This window comes from Microcaecilia unicolor, chromosome 2 (assembly GCF_901765095.1).
Source record: "Microcaecilia unicolor chromosome 2, aMicUni1.1, whole genome shotgun sequence".
Taxonomy (NCBI): Eukaryota; Metazoa; Chordata; class Amphibia; order Gymnophiona; family Siphonopidae; genus Microcaecilia; species Microcaecilia unicolor.
The window spans coordinates 2,026,424-2,046,204 of NC_044032.1; the positions used below are offsets into that span (position 1 = coordinate 2,026,424).

General features: G+C 42.6%; 1 protein-coding gene across 1 annotated transcript in view; it reads right to left on the minus strand.

The window, feature by feature from the left end:
- LOC115461765 (scavenger receptor cysteine-rich type 1 protein M130-like) overlaps nucleotides 1-19,781 on the minus strand; it is a 114,596-nt gene that overhangs the window by 69,233 nt on the left and 25,582 nt on the right. Inside the window, exon 5 of the mRNA XM_030191810.1 lies at nucleotides 15,417-15,743. Within this exon, the coding sequence (XP_030047670.1) occupies nucleotides 15,417-15,743 (327 nt within the window). The remainder of the gene's footprint in view (nucleotides 1-15,416; nucleotides 15,744-19,781) is intronic.

A 19,781-nucleotide genomic window follows, 5' to 3' on the forward strand; every position in this document is an offset into this window, starting at 1 on the left:
GTAAGCCGCATTGAGCCTGCCATGAGTGGGAAAGCGCAGGGTATAAATGTAACAAAAATAAAATAGATACTATTGGAGATTCTACATGGAATGTTGCTACTATTGGAGATTCTACATGGAATGTTGCTATTCCACTAGCAACATTCCATGTAGAAGGCTGCGCAGGCTTCTGTTTCTGTGAGTCTGACGTCCTGCACGTACGTGCAGGACGTCAGGCTCACAGAAGCAGAAGCCTGCGCGGCCACATTGGTGATCTGCAAGGGCCGACTTCTACATGGAATGTTGCTACTGGGACTCTGGGCAAGTCACTTAACCCTCCATTGCCCCATGTAAGCCGCATTGAGCCTGCCATGAGTGGGAAAGCGCGGGGTACAAATGTAACAAAAATAAAATAGATACTATTGGAGATTCTACATGGAATGTTGCTACTATTGGAGATTCTACATGGAATGTTGCTATTCCACTAGTAACATTCCATGTAGAAGGCTGCACAGGTTTCTATGAGTCTGACGTCCTGCGTCCTTTACGTATGTGCAGGACATCAGACTCACAGAAGCAGAAGCCTGCGCGGCCACATTGGTGATCTGCAAGGGCCGACTTCTACATGGAATGTTGCTAGTGGAATAGCAACATTCCATGTAGAATCTCAAATAGTAGCAACAGTGGAGGAGTGGCCTAGTGGTTAGGGTGGTGGACTTTGGTCCTGGGGAACTGAGGAACTGAGTTTGATTCCCACTTCAGGCACAGGCAGCTCCTTGTGACTCTGGGCAAGTCACTTAACCCTCCATTGCCCCATGTAAGCCGCATTGAGCCTGCCATGAGTGAGAAAGCGCGGGGTACAAATGTAACAAAAAAAAAGTTCAGAATATAATTCAATATTAAGTAAAATCTCTACTCATCAAATGGCCATTTTTGGTACTAAATATCTACTATAATAAAAGGCACCTCCAACGTTCAGAAGCCACTCCGTGACGTCACTCAAGGGTTTGTGGGTTCGTAAGGGTGAAGCCATCTCTGTCTGCCCATGTCTCCTTGCCCCGCCCTCGCGTCTAAATGTGATGACGTCGAGGGCGGATCCCACCCTCGCGTCAAAATATCATGACGTCGAGGGCAGGGCAAGGAGACATGGGCAGACAGAGATGGCTTCACCCTTACGAACCAACCAACCCTTGAGTGACGTCATGGAGTCGGCTTCAGAATGTTGGAGGTGATTAAATTTTGGACCGCTGGGTGGCTGCAGGGGGGGCAGGGAACAGAGCAGATTCGCTGGGTGGATGCAGGGGGGAAGGGGAGACAGCAGAATCGCTGGGTGGCTGAAGGGGGGGCAAGGATCAGAGTAGATTCGCTGGGTGGCTGCAGGGGGGGCAGGGAAAAGAGCAGAATCGCTGGGTGGCTGCAGGGGGGCAGGGGAGACAGCAGAATCGATCGCTGGGTGACTGGAGGGGGCAGGGGACACAGAACAATCACACACACTCTCTCTCTCACACACACACACACACTCGCACACAGTCTCACTCTCAGTCACACACACACACTCGCACGGTGCTGCAAACCACGCAGGGGGGGGGGGAAGGCAGGGAGTCCTGAGACCACAGGGGTGGGAGGGTGAGGGGTTCCTCAGACCTGAGAGGGGGAGGGGTCCTCAGACCTGAGAAGGGGCAGGGGGTCCTCAGACCACAGAGGGGGCAGGGGGTCCTCAGACCACAGACGGAGGGGGAAGGTATCTCTGTCTCACACACTCTCTCTCTCTCTCTGTCACACACACTCTCTCACAGTCAGTGTCTTTCTCCCTCACACAGTCTCACACTATGACTCACACTGTATCACATACACTCTATATATGTCACACAATCGGTCTCACACACTCGCTGTACTAAACTCTCTGGGACTCACAGAGAGTCTGTGTATTGCACACATACTCTCTCATACTCTGCCTCACACACACACACTCTCTCTCACACACAGTGTATCTATGTGAAACACACTCTCTCTCACAGTCACTGTGTCTCATATACACACTCGCACACACTCTCTCTCACACACACACACTCTGTCTCACAGACACAGTCGCACCCTCACTCACTCTCTCTCTGTCACATACACTCGCACATTCACTCTCTCTCTCACACACTCACTCTCGCACACACTCTCTCAAACATACACACTCCCAGGAAAACCTTGCTAGCGCCCGTTTCATTTGTCTCAGAAACGGGCCTTATTTACTAGCTATTCAGAAAATAATAAGATGGGCTGATTATTGGCTAATCTACTACAAGGTAAAAAGAGTAGAAGTAAGGTAGCTTCTATCAAAGAACAAAATGATGTCACAGATGAGTGTCAAATGTTGAGGTTATTTCAAGAATTTTATAAAAAGTTGTACTCTTCAGAACTAACCGCTTCAGATGTGTACTAAAGATTTTTTAAAATAATTTGGCATTTCCTAAATTATCGTAGGATAAAGTTCAATCCTTAGAGTTACCTTTTTCAAAAAAAAGAGATTGAGCAAGTCATAAATCTCTACCCTTAAATAAATCGGCTGGACCAGATGGTTTTACTGCTGAATACTATAATTTTTTTGCTCCAGAATTATCTCTTTTATTATTAGAGTTTTTTAATCTTATATCGGAAAATCAGTTGTTTGATGGAACATTTACAGATTCAAAAATAATTGTGTTACCTAAACCAGATAGAGATTCAACCTTAGTATCTAGTTATAGACCAATTTCATAAATTAACTTTGATAGTAAGATTCATGCTAAATTACTTGCACTAAGATTATCAAAAGTGTTGCCGGAAATTATTCACTGCGATCAATGTGGCTTTATGATCAATAGGTCCACATGCGATAATGCAAGACTATTTTCTAATATTTTACTTGTGGCTAATCAACACTTAGATAAACTGGTGCCCATTACTTTAGATGCAGAAAAAGCATTTGATAGAGTAGAATGGCGATATTTTTTTTCTAACTTTGGAGTATTTTGGGCTTGGAAGTTTATTCATAAATAGGGTGAAATTACTATATCAAAATCCTAAAACAAGTGTTCTTGTTAATAATAGCTTAACGTTATATTTTTCTGTGTCAAGAGGGACTAGACAGGGTTGTCCACTGTCTCCATTACTATTTAACATAGAACCTCTAGCGTTAGCTATCAGGGCAGGCCCGAATATTACAGGTTTCCAAATTGGAACCAGTGTTATTAAATTATCATTATATGCTGATGATTTGTTAACATTATTTATTTATTGCATTTGTATCCCACATTTTCCCACCTATTTGCGGGTTCAGTGTGGCTTACAATACATTGTATTGATGGAAGTACAATTTGTTACAACTCGATTGTGGTTACATTGTGAGGAGTAAAGTGAAAACAAAGTCTACGTATCGCAAGGGGAATAGAACAATGGAACAGAACAATGGAATAGTGGAAGAACAACGGATACTGATAGGATTACAGAACAATAGCTAGAGAACGTTTGGTTATAACATTTTTACCTGTAGATTAAGGTTTGAGTGTGTTAGAATTTCGGGGGATAAGAGTATAAATGAGTATGTATTGATGCAGTATTAACAGTATGCGTGGGCTTCATGTGTTTTAATCCTTTCGATAGATTTTTTCGAAGAGATAAGTCTTCAATGATTTGCAGTAGTCGGTCAGCTCGTAAGTCGTCTTCAGGTTGCGTGGTAGTTTATTCCAGAATTGCGTGCTCTTGTAAGAGAAGGTTGATGCGTGTAGCACTTTGTATTTTATGCCTTTGCAATTTGGGAAGTGGAGGTTAAGGAAAGTTCGGGATGATCTTTTAGCATTTCTGGATGGTAGGTCTATTAAGTCAGACTTGTAGGCTGGGGCTTACTATATACTAACATTCCTTCAATTCCATTTATTTTGTCTCTGATATCTTCGAAGAAATAAGTCTTCAATGATTTGCAGAAGTCGGTCAGCTCGTAAGTCGTCTTCAGGTTGCGTGGTAGTTTATTCCAGAATTGCGTGCTCATGTAAGAGAAGGTTGATGCGTGTAGCACTTTGTAGTTTATGCCTTTGCAATTTGGGAAGTGGAGGTTAAGGAAAGTTCGGGATGATCTTTTAGCGTTTCTGGGTGGTAGGTCTATTAAGTCAGACATGTAGGCTGGGGCTTACTATATACTAACATTCCTTCAATTCCATTTATTTTGTCTCTGATATCTTCGAAGAGATAAGTCTTCAATGATTTGCAGAAGTCGGTCAGCTCGTAAGTCGTCTTCAGGTTGCGTGGTAGTTTATTCCAGAATTGCGTGCTCATGTAAGAGAAGGTTGATGCGTGTAGCACTTTGTAGTTTATGCCTTTGCAATTTGGGAAGTGGAGGTTAAGGAAAGTTCGGGATGATCTTTTAGCGTTTCTGGGTGGTAGGTCTATTAAGTCAGACATGTAGGCTGGGGCTTACTATATACTAACATTCCTTCAATTCCATTTATTTTGTCTCTGATATCTTCGAAGAGATAAGTCTTCAATGATTTGCAGAAGTCGGTCAGCTCGTAAGTCGTCTTCAGGTTGCGTGGTAGTTTATTCCAGAATTGCGTGCTCATATAAGAGAAGGTTGATGCGTGTAGCACTTTGTAGTTTATGCCTTTGCAATTTGGGAAGTGGAGGTTAAGGAAAGTTCGGGATGATCTTTTAGCGTTTCTGGGTGGTAGGTCTATTAAGTCAGACATGTAGGCTGGGGCTTACTATATACTAACATTCCTTCAATTCCATTTATTTTGTCTCTGATATCTTCGAAGAGATAAGTCTTCAATGATTTGCAGAAGTCGGTCAGCTCGTAAGTCGTCTTCAGGTTGCGTGGTAGTTTATTCCAGAATTGCGTGCTCATATAAGAGAAGGTTGATGCGTGTAGCACTTTGTAGTTTATGCCTTTGCAATTTGGGAAGTGGAGGTTAAGGAAAGTTCGGGATGATCTTTTAGCGTTTCTGGGTGGTAGGTCTATTAAGTCAGACATGTAGGCTGGGGCTTACTATATACTAACATTCCTTCAATTCCATTTATTTTGTCTCTGATATCTTCGAAGAGATAAGTCTTCAATGATTTGCAGAAGTCGGTCAGCTCGTAAGTCGTCTTCAGGTTGCGTGGTAGTTTATTCCAGAATTGCGTGCTCATGTAAGAGAAGGTTGATGCGTGTAGCACTTTGTAGTTTATGCCTTTGCAATTTGGGAAGTGGAGGTTAAGGAAAGTTCAGGATGATCTTTTAGCGTTTCTGGGTGGTAGGTCTATTAAGTCAGACATGTAGGCTGGGGCTTACTATATACTAACATTCCTTCAATTCCATTTATTTTGTCTCTGATATCTTCAAAGAGATAAGTCTTCAATGATTTGCAGAAGTCGGTCAGCTCGTAAGTCGTCTTCAGGTTGCGTGGTAGTTTATTCCAGAATTGCGTGCTCATGTAAGAGAAGGTTGATGCGTGTAGCACTTTGTAGTTTATGCCTTTGCAATTTGGGAAGTGGAGGTTAAGGAAAGTTCGGGATGATCTTTTAGCGTTTCTGGGTGGTAGGTCTATTAAGTCAGACATGTAGGCTGGGGCTTACTATATACTAACATTCCTTCAATTCCATTTATTTTGTCTCTGATATCTTCGAAGAGATAAGTCTTCAATGATTTGCAGAAGTCGGTCAGCTCGTAAGTCGTCTTCAGGTTGCGTGGTAGTTTATTCCAGAATTGCGTGCTCATATAAGAGAAGGTTGATGCGTGTAGCACTTTGTAGTTTATGCCTTTGCAATTTGGGAAGTGGAGGTTAAGGAAAGTTCGGGATGATCTTTTAGCGTTTCTGGGTGGTAGGTCTATTAAGTCAGACATGTAGGCTGGGGCTTACTATATACTAACATTCCTTCAATTCCATTTATTTTGTCTCTGATATCTTCTTTCTCCACTATTTCAGGGTATAAGATAAATTGGGGAAAAACTGAGTGCCTACCATTTCATGATGATATAATAACTCAGGATTTGAGCTTGTTTCCTTTTAAAACACAAATTTCATTTAGAAAGTATTTGGGTATAAAAAGGAAAACAAAGGGGAACTCCACTCAAAAATCACCTCAATGGTAAAACAAAATGAGCGGGTGCAAATTATGGATGAGTTCAACAACACTGAAATCACAATGTGCAAGGAAAGAAAACAGGGGGGAAAGACCTCATACCTTGCTGTTGCAAGTCTAAAGCAATCCAACCATCTCGGTCATATATATGCACTTCATAATCATTGGTCAAAAACCCCCAACCAACCAAACTGGTTGTGGAAAACACTCAATTCTTTCCTTGATTTTGTTATGCAAATTTTTATGTGTTTCATCTAAAAAAATAAAGAAATGCAAAATTGCAAAGTCTATAACTATGATACTGTAACCACTGCTCTTCGGTCAAGAACAAATATTAGTCCAATTCAACTTAACTTGCTGGGCTTAACCGTAAGCAGTTCAGCCTACGGTTAAGCCCAGCAAGTTAAGTTGAATTGGACAAATATTTGTTCTTGACCGAAGAGCAGTGGTTATAATATCATAGGTATATATTTAGGCAAATCTCTTCAAGATACCATAACTAAAAGCATTGAGCTAATTACTAATTCAATCAAGGCGACAATATTAAAGTGGTCCATTATCTCTTAGTTGGTGGGGTAGGATGAACCCATTAAAATGACTTTGGCACCGAGAATAAATTACTTGCTAAGTATGCTTCCAATTCCGTTTCCTGTCAGTTTTTTTTTTTTAATTGATAGAATCCTTTCGCAGTTTTTCTGGAATTCCAAACCTCCTCGTATATCTATCCATACACTTAAATTACCTAAACAGAAGGGTGGAGTTAGTTTTACTGATTTTAATTTGTACCATAATTCCTTTATTATTGTCTTAAAGATGATTTCTCTTTATGTACTCCTGCATGGTTACTCTTAGAAAGGTCATTAACGCAACCTGTTCCATTGAATGTATTGGCACAGTCAGATCCCAAAAGATGTTGGATTCCGAATCTTAGGAATAGTCTTGTGTTAACTACAACTCTAAAAGCTTTCTCAGTTTTGTATAATTCTTTTCCAAAACCTTCAGATTTTATTTCACCTTTTGTTTTATGGAACAATAGAAATTTGAAGATTTGTAACAAGGCATTAAATTGGTCTATCTGGCAGAACTGTAATATTTGTTTTTTGGGGGCAATTGGTTTCTGACGGGACTTTTAAAACTTTTGCTCAATTGCAAACAGAGTTTAACATTCTCAATACTCAATTGTTGAAATAGTACCAGTTACGTAGTGTAATTAAACCTAAAATCTAGAATCTTAATCATATTAATCACAATTTAGATCTTCAAAGTTTTGTTGAAGATTTCTGTAAGTTAAATCATAGAAGCCTCAACGTTTTATAAAACAATACATACTGTAGTAACATGGTAACATAGTAGATGACGGCAGAAAAAGACCTGCACGGTCCATCCAGTCTGCCCAACAAGATAATTCATATTTGCTACTTTTTGTGTATACCCTACGTTGATTTGTACCTATGCTCTTCAGGGCACAGACCGTATAAGTCTGCCCAGCACTATCCCCGCCTCCCAACCACCAGCTCCGCCTCCCAACCACCGGCTCTGGCACAGACCGTATAAGTCTGCCCAGCACTATTCCCGCCTCCCAACCACCAGCCCCACCTCCCACCACCGGCTCTGGCACAGACCGTATAAGTCTGCCCAGCACTATCCCCGCCTCCCAACCACCAGCCCCACCTCCCACCACCGGCTCTGGCACAGACCGTACAAGTCTGCCCAGCACTATCCCTGCCTCTCAACCACCAGCCCCGCCTCCCAACCACCGGCTCTGGCACAGACCGTACAAGTCTGCCCAGCACTATCCCTGCCTCCCAACCTCCAGTCCCGCCTCCCACCACCGGCTCTGGCACAGACCGTATAAGTCTGCCCAGCACTATCCTCGCCTCCCAACCACCAGCCCCACCTCCCACCACCGGCTCTGGCACAGACCGTATAAGTCTGCCCAGCACTATCCCTGCCTCCCAACCACCAGCCCCGCCTCCCAACCACCGGCTCTGGCACAGACCGTACAAGTCTGCCCAGCACTATCCCTGCCTCCCAACCACCAGCCCCGCCTCCCAACCACCGGCTCTGGCACAGACCGTACAAGTCTGCCCAGCACTATCCCCGCCTCCCAACCATATAAAACAATACAGTCTTATACTACTACTTCTTGTAGGTCTACTCAACAAGTATGGGAGTTAGATCTCAATGACTCATTATCAGAAACTCAATGGTCTCAAATATGGTCAAATGGACCTAGATCCTCTTTATCGGCTGCCTTAATGCAATCTCTGTTCTTTATGTATCATTGGGTCCTTTGGACTCCTAGGAAAAGTAGGTTATCTGGCTCCTTAAATCTTGACCTATGCTGGTCATGCAAAAAATATAAAGGAACTCTTATTCATCTGTTGTGTTTCTGGTTGGTAGGTCTATGAGGTGTGACATATATCCCGGGGCTTCACCGTATATAATTTTATGAACCATGGTGCAGACCTTAAAAGTAATGCGTTCTTTGATTGGGAGCCAGTGTAGTTTTTCTCGGAGGGGTTTGGCGCTATCATAACGTGTTTTTCCAAATATAAGCCTGGCTGCTGTGTTCTGGGCGGTCTGAAGTTTCTACTTTTTAACATATTTATAAATGGCCTAGAGATGAGAGTAACTAGTGAGGTAATTAAATTTGCTGATGACACAAAGTTATTCAAAGTCGTTAAATCGCGGGAGGATTGTGAAAAATTACAAGCGGACCTTACGAGACTGGGCATCTAAATGGCAGATGACGTTTAAAGTGAGCAAGTGCAAAGTGATGCACGTGGGAAAGAGGAACCCAAATTATAGCTAGGTCATATAAGGTTCCATGTTAGGAGTCATGGACCAATAAAGGAATCTAGGTGTCGTCGTTGATGATATGTTGAAACCTTCTGATCAGTGTGCTGCTGCGGCTAAGAAAGCAAATAGAATGTTAGGTATTATTAGGAAAGGAATGGAAAACAAAAATGAGGATGTTATAATGCCTTTGTATCGCTCCATGGTGCGACCGCACCTCGAATATTGTGTTCAATTCTGGTTGCCGCATTTCAAAAAAGATATAGTGGAATTAGAGAAGGTGCAGAGAAGGGTGATGAAAATGATAAAGGGGATGGGATGACTTCCCTATGAGGAAAGGCTAAAGCGGCTAGGGCTTTTCAGCTTGGAGAAAAGGCGGCTGAGGGGAGATATAATAGAGGTCTATAAAATAATGAGTGGAGTTGAACAAGTAGATGTGAAGCATCTGTTCACGCTTTCCAAAAATATTAGGATTAGGGGGCACGCGATGAAGCTACAATGTAGTAAATTTAAAATGAATCGGAGGAAATTTTTCTTCACTCAACACGTAATTAAACTCTGGAATTCGTTGCCAGAGAATGTGGTAAAGGCAGTTAGCTTAGCGGAGTTTTAAAAAGGTTTGGACGGCTTCCTAAAGGAAAAGTCCATAGACTGTTATTAAATGGACTTGGGGAAAATCCACTATTTCTGGGATAAGCAGTATAAAATGCTTTGTACATTTTTTGGATCTTGCCGGGTATCTGTTACCTGGATTGGCCACTGTTGGAAACAGGATGCTGGGCTCGATGGACCTTTTGTCTTTCCCAGTATGGCAATACTTATGTACTTATGTATATGCTGCGTTCTGGGCGGTCTGAAGTTTCTTTAGAAGAGGAAATAGGCTTAGGCTTAGGAAGAAAATAGTCTTTCATGAAAAGGGTGGTGGATGCATGGAGCGGCATCCCGGTGGAGGTTGTGGAGACGAGGACTGCGTCAGAATTTAAGAAAGTGTGGGACAGGCACGTGAGATCCCTTAGAAAAAGAAGGAGTTAGTGGTTGCTGAAGATGGGCAGACTGGATGGGCCATTTGGCCCTTACCTGCCTTAAAGTTTCTATGTTTCTAAGGTGTTATTCATTTCCTGCAGAACTGTCTGGCAACAGATTTACAAAAATGAATGGCTAGCACAGACGAACTCCAAACACTATCTCCAAAATTGGGACGACAGATGCAGTAGCATATTAGACAAAATTGCACTGTTACAAACAAGAACCACACGAAGACACAGCTCAATACCTTGGTTCAACGAAGAACTGAAAAAACTAAAAACACAAGTCAGGAGACTTGAACGCGCATGGCAAGAAATGAAAAATGAATACACATTCAAAGCTTGGAATCAAACGCAAAGAAAATACAACTATACAATAAGACAAACCAAAAGAACATACTACAAAACCAAAATAGGACCAGACTACAAGGATGCACACAAACTCTACCAACTCGTGCATAAACTAATAGACACCACGCCGATCACCACAGACAGCACAGACACCCCAACGGCAGACCAACTTGCCAAATACTTCAACAAGAAAATAATAAAACTTTGATCCACAATACCACTCAATACCACTAACCACAAAAAATTCTTGGATTGCCTGGACCCTACTCCTGGTGAATACCCAGCAGATCGAATCTGGAATGACTTTGACATGATAACTGAAGATACCATCATCCAAGCACTCAACTAATTTTCCAAAACCCACTCCAAACTGGATATTTGCCCCAGTAGCCTCATAAGGTTCGCCCCCAAACGCTTCATAACAGACCTTACATCACACCTGAACTACATGCTACAACACGGACTCTTCCCCAAGGACAATGGAAACATACTACTTACACCCATACCCAAAGACTCAAAGAAAAAATTAAATGACACAACCAACTATCGACCAGTAGCATCCATCCCCTTGACAGTAAAACTAATGGAGAGTATGGTAACCAATCAACTTACCAATTACCTAAATAAATTCACGATACTACACGAATCACAGTCAGGATTTCGATCCAACCATAGCACCGAAACAGTGCTAACCACCCTCATAACCAAATTTAAACAACTAATTGCAACAGGAAACAATGTGCTACTCCTACAATTTGATATGTCCAGCGCGTTTGACATGGTCAGCCATCAAATACTCCCGAACATCCTAGACTACTTACTGAAAACAGATCTCTTCAAGAAAGCATACCATAAACATCCATCTTAAATTCTGAATAATAACGCTACACACGATCTATGCTAAACCGAAACCTCATCACAAGACTGATTAACCTTCTTGCTATTAATGATCAAGCACTACCACTTTAAACCTTATGTCGACTAGGTCTTTCTATAGTCGATGGCCAAATGTATGCTGCAACCAATGAAACCTTCATGCAATACCCTAATGTATTCTTCTTTCTATCTATATATGCACATGTTTATATATATATATATATATATATATATATATATATATATATATATATATATATATATATATACCATGATCAGTTCCATATATGCCATGTACCATGTATGTTACCATGTATGTATGCACCTTAACGTAACACCATTTGTAATTCTGTTACCCGGAAATGGCAACCGCCATTACGGCAAATGTAAGCCACATTGAGCCTGCAAATTGGTGGGAAAATGTGGGATACAAATGCTACTAATAAATAAATAAATATTTTTCTATTTGGATCATGACCTTATTTAACACAAAATGTTGGATTTGTGCGTGCAAATTTAGCCGCCATCCTCCGGATTCTATATAGTGCGACTTAAGTTGTGTGCGCAAATCCAGACATATTCTGGATTTGTGGCACAACTGAATTAGTTAAGCCAATCGGCACTGATAATTGCTACTTAACAGGCATTAATTAGGATTTGTACGCACAGCTGTCTAAGCGTATTCTATAACACGCTAAGTTGCACAGTTGAAAAGGGTGCATTGCCCATGGGCGTTTCTAAAATCTATACACACTGTTCTAGAATACACCCACTCCGTGTCTAATTTAGGTGACGACATTTGCACCAAGTTTCACTTGACATAACTACCTGCGACTAAATTTAGTTGCATGGATGGGTCCTCGCCATATTCTATAAACCACATGGAACATTAGGCGTATTCTATAAAATTGAGGCATACTTTATAGAATACACCTAGGTGTATTTCTTTTTCCGTGTGGAATTTTCCGGCACCATATATAGAATCTAGAGAATAGAGCATATAAATATATTTATACCTTTTCAGAATAGTTCTGAGATCCTAACTTAAAGCTTTCTTCAACTATGTTTTAATTTACTCATGCATTCATGGGTTTTTTTTTTTTTTTTTTTTAATCAGTGTCCAAATTCTTCATTGGATGTATGAAGTAAGACATCTGAGATCACTGATAAACAACCAAATCTACAAATGATATGTTGGGACTTGGGTTTTGACTATTGGACTAAGTCAACAAAGAATTTGGATATTGATTATTGAAATAAGTGAATGAATAATTTAATTTTGTTCTTTGAAACATGATTTAAGAGTTGCACATTGAGCTTTAATTATTCACTAATGTTGAAAGGACATTGTAAGTTGTAATACTATGATTATATGAAAGGTTGGATGGATGATGAAACATGATACGGTTTGGATTTGCATTGTGAACCTTTGTGGTTTGAGGTCCACTTTTCTGACAGTAATAAAAATACAAAGTGGTTAATTTTATCAGACTACGATAGTTCTTTAATGAAGGCAACATAGGTATCCATGAACCTTTAGAAATTAGGCTCTCAGAACTAGTCCTAATAGTTGTACATTAATAGTTCACTTGTTGGATACTGTGATAAATAAGAGGCTGTCCTAGTCCTAGCCGGGGGCAGGCCACTAGATGGTGCTGTTGACCTAAAAATGTCCAGGATGTCCGGGTAGGCCACTAGAGGACGCTAGGAGAATAGATGGAGGTCGCTAGGACCAGGGAGAGCCCTGGGAGGTCCACAGGTGTAGGAGGTTATGGGCTGGGTCCTGTGTAGCTAATTAACCACTTTATACCTCAACTGAGAGGTGAAAGAAAAGGAAGAGAGCTGGTAGCTGGAGAAGGAGAATCCCCCTGGAATGAAGGGGCTAAACCCTATGGACTTGTGGTGGACTGTGTGCTCAAGGAAGAAAAACAGGCTGGGGTAAGAAGTCCCTAAAGTATTAGTGTTGGACTGTGTAGCCTCAGAACTTAGAGGAACGGTGTGTTCAAAGAAAGGACTGGGTGTCCAAGGAAGGAAGGACTGGGTGTCCAAAGAAGAGGTAGGGCTGTGTGTCCCAGTACTGAGAAGCAGGCTGCAAAGCCTGGGGTTAGAAGTCCCCAAAGTATTGAGGTTAATGCTGAGCCCAGAAATCTGTGTGGGGAGGCTCAGTGTGAAGATATGTAAATGTATAAAGTATTTAAGCTAGAAGAACTGTGCCCAGGGGCTGGAATAAAGAATTGCCTGAATATGCTGTTGGTAAGACCTGTTTAATTTTGCCTCTGGAGAACCAGGTCACCCTGAGCGTGAAAGGATAACATGCTAATCTGCATACAATTTGCATACTGAGAACCAGCTCACCCTGAGTGAGAAAGGGGCCCAGGAGCTTGAGGTTGGATTGCTCAGGATGCTGGGAAGAGAGTGTTTGGAGTCTTATTCAGAGGCCACAGGCCTGCTGGAGAGTGGGAGTAAAGGCTTCATCTTCACAACACATGTATGTTTTTCATTTTTATAAAAAATGTATAAATTATGTACCCAGTTATACATTTTCTTTTACATTATCCTAAGCAAGGTCAGGTTCAATGTGGTTTACATTTGAAAATACAGTGAGACAGAATAATAAGAATTCAATAACATCATGGGAGCAAGTCAATGGATATGTCTGAAACATTTAACAAAGTAATTCAATACTTCTATACATGTGTTATTTATCAGTGGACCTTTTTCTTTAACTATTCCCTGGTGATCTTAGTTTAACGTTATCATCACCAGGTTGGCAAGTGTATCCTCACTTGGATTCCAGGGCTCTGTCTTCCTGGTTCTCTTCCTACCTCTCCCTCCGCACCTTTAGTGTTCACTCTGGTGGATCCTCTTCTACTTCTATCCCTCTGCCTGTCGGCATACCTCAGGGTTCTGTTCTTGTCCCCTCCTCTTTTCTATCTACACTTCTTCCCTTGGTTCATTAATCTCATCCCATGGCTTTTCCTACCATCTCTATGCTGATGACTCCCAAATCTACCTTTCTACCCCTGATATCTCACCTTCAATCCAAACCAAAGTTTCAGCGTACTTGTCTGACATTGCTGTCTGGATGTCTCAACGCCACCTGAAATTAAATATGACCAAAACCGAGCTTCTCATTTTCCCCCCCAAACCCACCTCCCCGCTCCCCCCGTTTTCTATTTCTGTTGATGGCTCTCTCATTCTCCCTGTCTCCTCAGCTTGAAACCTTGGGGTCATCTTTGACTCTTCTCTCTCCTTCTCTGCTCATATCCAGCAGATTGCCAAGACCTGTTGTTTCTTTCTTTACAACATCCGTAAAATCCGCCCCTTTCTTTCCGAGCACTCTACCAAAACCCTCATCCACACCCTTGTCACCTCTCGTTTAGACTACTGCAATCTGCTTCTTGCTGGCCTCCCACTTAGTCACCTCTCCCCTCTCCAGTCGGTTCAAAACTCTGCTGCCCGTCTCGTTTTCTGCCAAATGTACTCACTCTGCTGCTCCCCAGTATCTCTCCACACTCGTCCATCCCTACACCCCTTCCCGTGCACTCCGCTCCATGGATAAATCCTTCTTATCTGTTCCCTTCTCCACTACTGCCAACTCCAGACTTCGCGCCTTCTGTCTCGCTGCACCCTACGCCTGGAATAAACTTCCTGAGCCCCTACGTCTTGCCCCATCCTTGGCCACCTTTAAATCTAGACTGAAAGCCCACTTCTTTAACATTGCTTTTGACTCGTAACCACTTGTAATCACTTGCCTCCACCTACCCTCCTCTGTTCCTTCCCGTTCACATTAATTGATTTGATTTGCTTACTTTATTTATTTTTTGTCTATTAGATTGTAAGCTCTTTGAGCAGGGACTGTCTTTCTTCTATGTTTGTGCAGCGCTGCGTATGCCTTGTAGTGCTATAGAAATGCTAAATAGTAGTAGTAGTAATATTCTTGGTGTTCATAGTAGGATGTCCAATCAGCAGACCTCTTTATTTATTTAGATTTTGCTCACACCTTTTTCAGAAGTAGCTCAAGGTGAGTTACATTCAGGTACTCTGGATATTTCTCTGTCCCAGGAGGGCTCACAATCTAAGTTTGTACCTGAGGCAATGGAGGGTTAAGTGACTTGGCCAAGATCACAAGGAGCAGCAGTAGCATTTGAACCGGCCACCTCTGGATTGCAAGACCGGTGCTCTGGCCACTCCTCCACAATGGTCTGTGATAACACAATCCACACAGCAATATGTTTGCTCTCAGTTACCTTGATTTTATGGAAGTAAAATTCAAAATTATATTGTGTTGTGATTTACCTGAGGATGAACACCGGACTCCAGCCCTTCCACTTGAGTTGCATCGATTCTGCAGTACCATCTGGGACCCACAATGAGAGAGATCTGCCTCCATGCCAGAACAGAAGACATGATCCAGCCAAACTGCTCCCCAACTGGAACTGACACCATCTTTGGATGTGGCTTCCATGGCAGGTCCACACCCAGCCTGCCTGCAGACCACAGCAGTATCACGAATGTCCCAGTCATGATCACAGACTGTTCCCCAGGTGTTATTGTAATAAACCTCCACTGTTCCTTCACAGGAATGGTTTCCACTCACCAGCCTCACCTGAGAAACAGAGGAGCCTGAAATAGAGACAGTATGAGAAATGATTATCTTCTCATACCACCAATATCTTGCTTCAGTTCTCTAAACATCACCAAGACTTCTATGTATACTTTTTTGCCCTCTGAGATCTTGCTACTGCCAGTGAATTCTAGCCAAAGATGGTCAGCCAGTGCATAGCATCCATCCACTGTGAGAGATATTGCTGGAGATCCCTGGGAAGCAGGTAAAGGAGGTGGCCAGAATGAAGAGTATCCAGAAGAATAAAAGAGTTGTTGATAGGATAAGTGCAGAGACTTCAGTTTTTATGATGAAAAACTAACACAAGAAAATGACAAGAAGCCAAGGAGAAGATTACAAGGTCTCAAGAAATATATTAATGTAGACCAGTAGGGGGAGGCTATAGGGAGGCTAAGAGGCATATTTTCAAAGCACTTTGGGAGGCTAAGTTCCATAGGTTTCTATGGAACTTTGGGAGGCTAAGTGCTTTGAAAATTAACTTGTAAGTAGCTTAACGGTTAATGAAGTGACCTGAGAACCAGGGGAACCATGTTCTATTCAAACTGCAGCTCATCGTGACTCTGGGCAAGTCACTTAACCCTCCATTGCCCCAGGTACAAATAAGTGCCTGTATATACTATCCAGCTTATTTTTGAAAGTGATCGTCGGCCATTTCCCGACATAAATCGGGAGATGGCTGGCGATTTCGGAAAAGCGGCGAAATCGATATAATGGAAAGCGGCATTTTTTTACAGCATCGCCACTTTCCCGTCGCTTCGCCGGCGAAAGTTCAAGGTGGCGTGTCAGTAGATTAGTGAAGGCGGGACATGGGCGGGCATGGGCGTGGCTACCAGATGGCTGGCTTTCGCCGATAATGAAAAAAAAAAGCGGCGTTAAGCAGTATTTCGCCGGGTTTACTTGGTCCTTTTATTTTCACGACCAAGCCTCAAAAAGGTGCCCCAACTGACCAGATGACCACTGGAGGGAATGGGGGTTGACCTCCCCATACTCCCCCAGTGGTCACCAACCCCCTTCCATACTAAGAAAATAAAACTAAAAACTTTTTCTGCCAGCCTGTATGCCAGCCTCCAATGCCGTACCCACCTCCATGACAGCAGAATGTGTTGTATCCTCCGACAACCTTTCCCTGGTTGCGATGTGGCTCTCGGGTGAGTGTGACACCTTTTCTGTTAGGTGCCCTGCAGAGTCACATTACCAATGCATTGTGTTGAGTGTAGGGTACTGGGCTCTACTCCCATGGTGCTTTCCCCCCCCTGACAACCAGGTCAGAGTGTGCCCTGTTTTGTTTCCTGTTGTAGTCCATGCGGTAGTGGCCATTTTTGTAAGCCAGTTTTAGTTCCCTTTCCTGTGTTACCCACTTTAGAGAACGTAGTTCTTACCTTGCATGGTGCTGAAAGAGGGCATTGTACACCATTGTGCCAGCTCTGACCTACTGCTAATCTTAGTACCAGGGGACTCTTTGCCAGTGGGGCACAACCTCTGATCTGCAGTTAACTGTGAGTAAACGTGCTTATTTCAAGAAAGGACTTTTTCAGAGAGATTAGTCTTCAGGTGTGAACTGGTGTGCCAAAGTTATACAGCAGCAATAAGTCCTAGAGGCTGTATGCAGGTCCCTGGAGCAATTTTAGTGGGTGCAGTACATTTGTGGGTAGTGGGTATGGGGGGGGGGGGTTGGGGGGGTTGGGGGGCTCAGCTCCCAAAGTAAGGGAGCTATGCACGAGGGAGCTTTTCTGAAGTCCACCGCACTGACCCCTAGGGTGGCTGGTTGGTATCCTGGCATGTCAGGGGGGCCGGTGCACTAAAAATGCTGGCTCCTCCCATGGCCAAATGCCTTGGATTTGGCCGGGGTTTGAGATGGCCGACATAACTTTCCATTATCGCTAAAAAATGAAGCCGGCCATCTCAAACCCCGGCCAAATCCAAGGCATTTGGCTGGCCGGAACCGTATTGTCGAAACAAAAGATGGCCGGCCATCTTTTTTGAAAATACGGGTCTGGCCAGCTGTTTGTGGCGCCGCCAAAATACATCGCCGGCCATGTATTTCGCCGGCGCCGTTCGATTATGCCCCTCTATAAAACCCACTTTGTAGTTGCAACAAAAAAACCACAGAAAGGCAGTATATCAAGTCCTATTTCCCTTTCCCTATTTGAGATTCTCATTGGAATGTTGCCAGTAGAGGAGTAGCATAGTGGTTGGTGCATTTTTTTAGGGGCTTTCTACCTGCTGTGGTAAAAAAGGGCCCCCCACACCTTGATAAAAGGACCCCTAAATGAAGAGTTAGATTTAATAGGCATCTCAGAGACTTGGGGGAAGGAGGACAATCAATGAGACACTGTGTTATCAGGGTACAAATTATATCGCAATGATAGAGTGGATCAAATTGGAGGGGGGGGGTTGCACTATATGTTAAACAGGGAATTGAGTCAAAGTTAATATTCTACATGGAACAGATAGCAGAGTGGAATCCTTGTGGATAGAAATTCAATGTGTGAAGGTTATCAATAGAAATCAAACAAAATAAAACATGGAAAAGAAAATAAGATGATACCTTTTTTATTGGACATAACTTAATACATTTCTTGATTAGCTTTCGAAGGTTGCCCTTCTTCGTCAGATCGGAAATAAGCAAATGTGCTAGCTGACAGTGTATATAAGTGAAAACATTCAAGCATTACTATGACAGTCTGACAGGATGGGAGGATGGGGGTGGGTCGGAAGTATGCATGGGGACATCAAAGCATATCATTGATATTCTAACAGGATGGGTGTGGATAGGTGAGGGGTGGGGTGATCAACAGAGACATACAGCTTTATGGTTTATAATGGGCTAGGAACCCCAGATCCTTGTTAAGTCCTTTCTGTTGGGTGTTAAAATATTCAATCATTCTGACTTCAAAGGTCTTACGTTCTTGTATGGTTTTAAAGTTACCTTTCAGGATTCTCACTGTGAAATCACTGGTACAGTGTCCTGGTCCTGTAAAATGCTTACCAACAGCTAGACTAACACGGCTACCACACTCCTCTGCTTAATGTGTGAAGGGAAAGAGTATACAGATAGGGCTGTACTACTGTCTGCCAGTTCAGAACGAACACACAGATGAAGAAATGTTTACAGAAATTAGTTAAGCTGGCAAAGTGGGCAACATTAATAGGTGGATTGAATTACCCCAATATTGACTGGATGCTATATCAGGGAGTGCTAGGAAGGTAAAATTATGACTGTTTCTTGATGCAACTGGTCCAAGAACTGACAAGTGGGGGACCTTTTTTAGATCTAATACTTAGAAGAAAGCCTGTGAGGGAATTTTTGGGACCGTTAGATCATGAAGGAACAAAAGGGGCACTCAGGGAGGGCAAGGCCATAGCAGAGAGAATGAATGAATTCTTTGCTTCAGTCTTTACGGAAGAAGATGTAAGAAATCTACCTATAACAGAAATGATTTTCAAGAGTGACAATGTGGAGGAACTGAAAGAAATCTCAGTAAACCTGGAAGACGTATGAACCAAATCAATAAGTTAAAGAGTGATAAATCACTAGGACCGGATGGTATATAGTCCAGGGTACCGAGAGAACTCAAACATGAAATTGCTGACCTGTTGTTAGTGATCTGTAACCTGTCGTTAAAATTGTCTGTAGTACCTGAAGATTAAAGGGTGACCAATGTAACACCAATTTTTTAAAAGGGTTCCGGGGCGATCCGGGTAAGCATGACTTCAGTGACAGGGAAAATAGTGGAAACTATTAAAAAGAATAAAATTATGGAACACATAGACAAACATGATTTAAAGGGAAAGAGTCAGCATGGGTTCAGCCAAGGGAAGTCTTGCATCACCAGTTTGCCTCAGTCCTTTGAAAGGGTAAATAACCATGTGGATAAAGTTGAGTTGGTTGATGTCGTGTATCAAGATTTTCAGAAAGCCTTTGACAAAGTTCCTCATGAGAGACTCCTGAGAAAATTAAACAGTCATGGGATAAGATGCAATATCGTACTGTGGATTAGGAATTGATTACTGGACAGAAAACAGAGGGGAGGGTT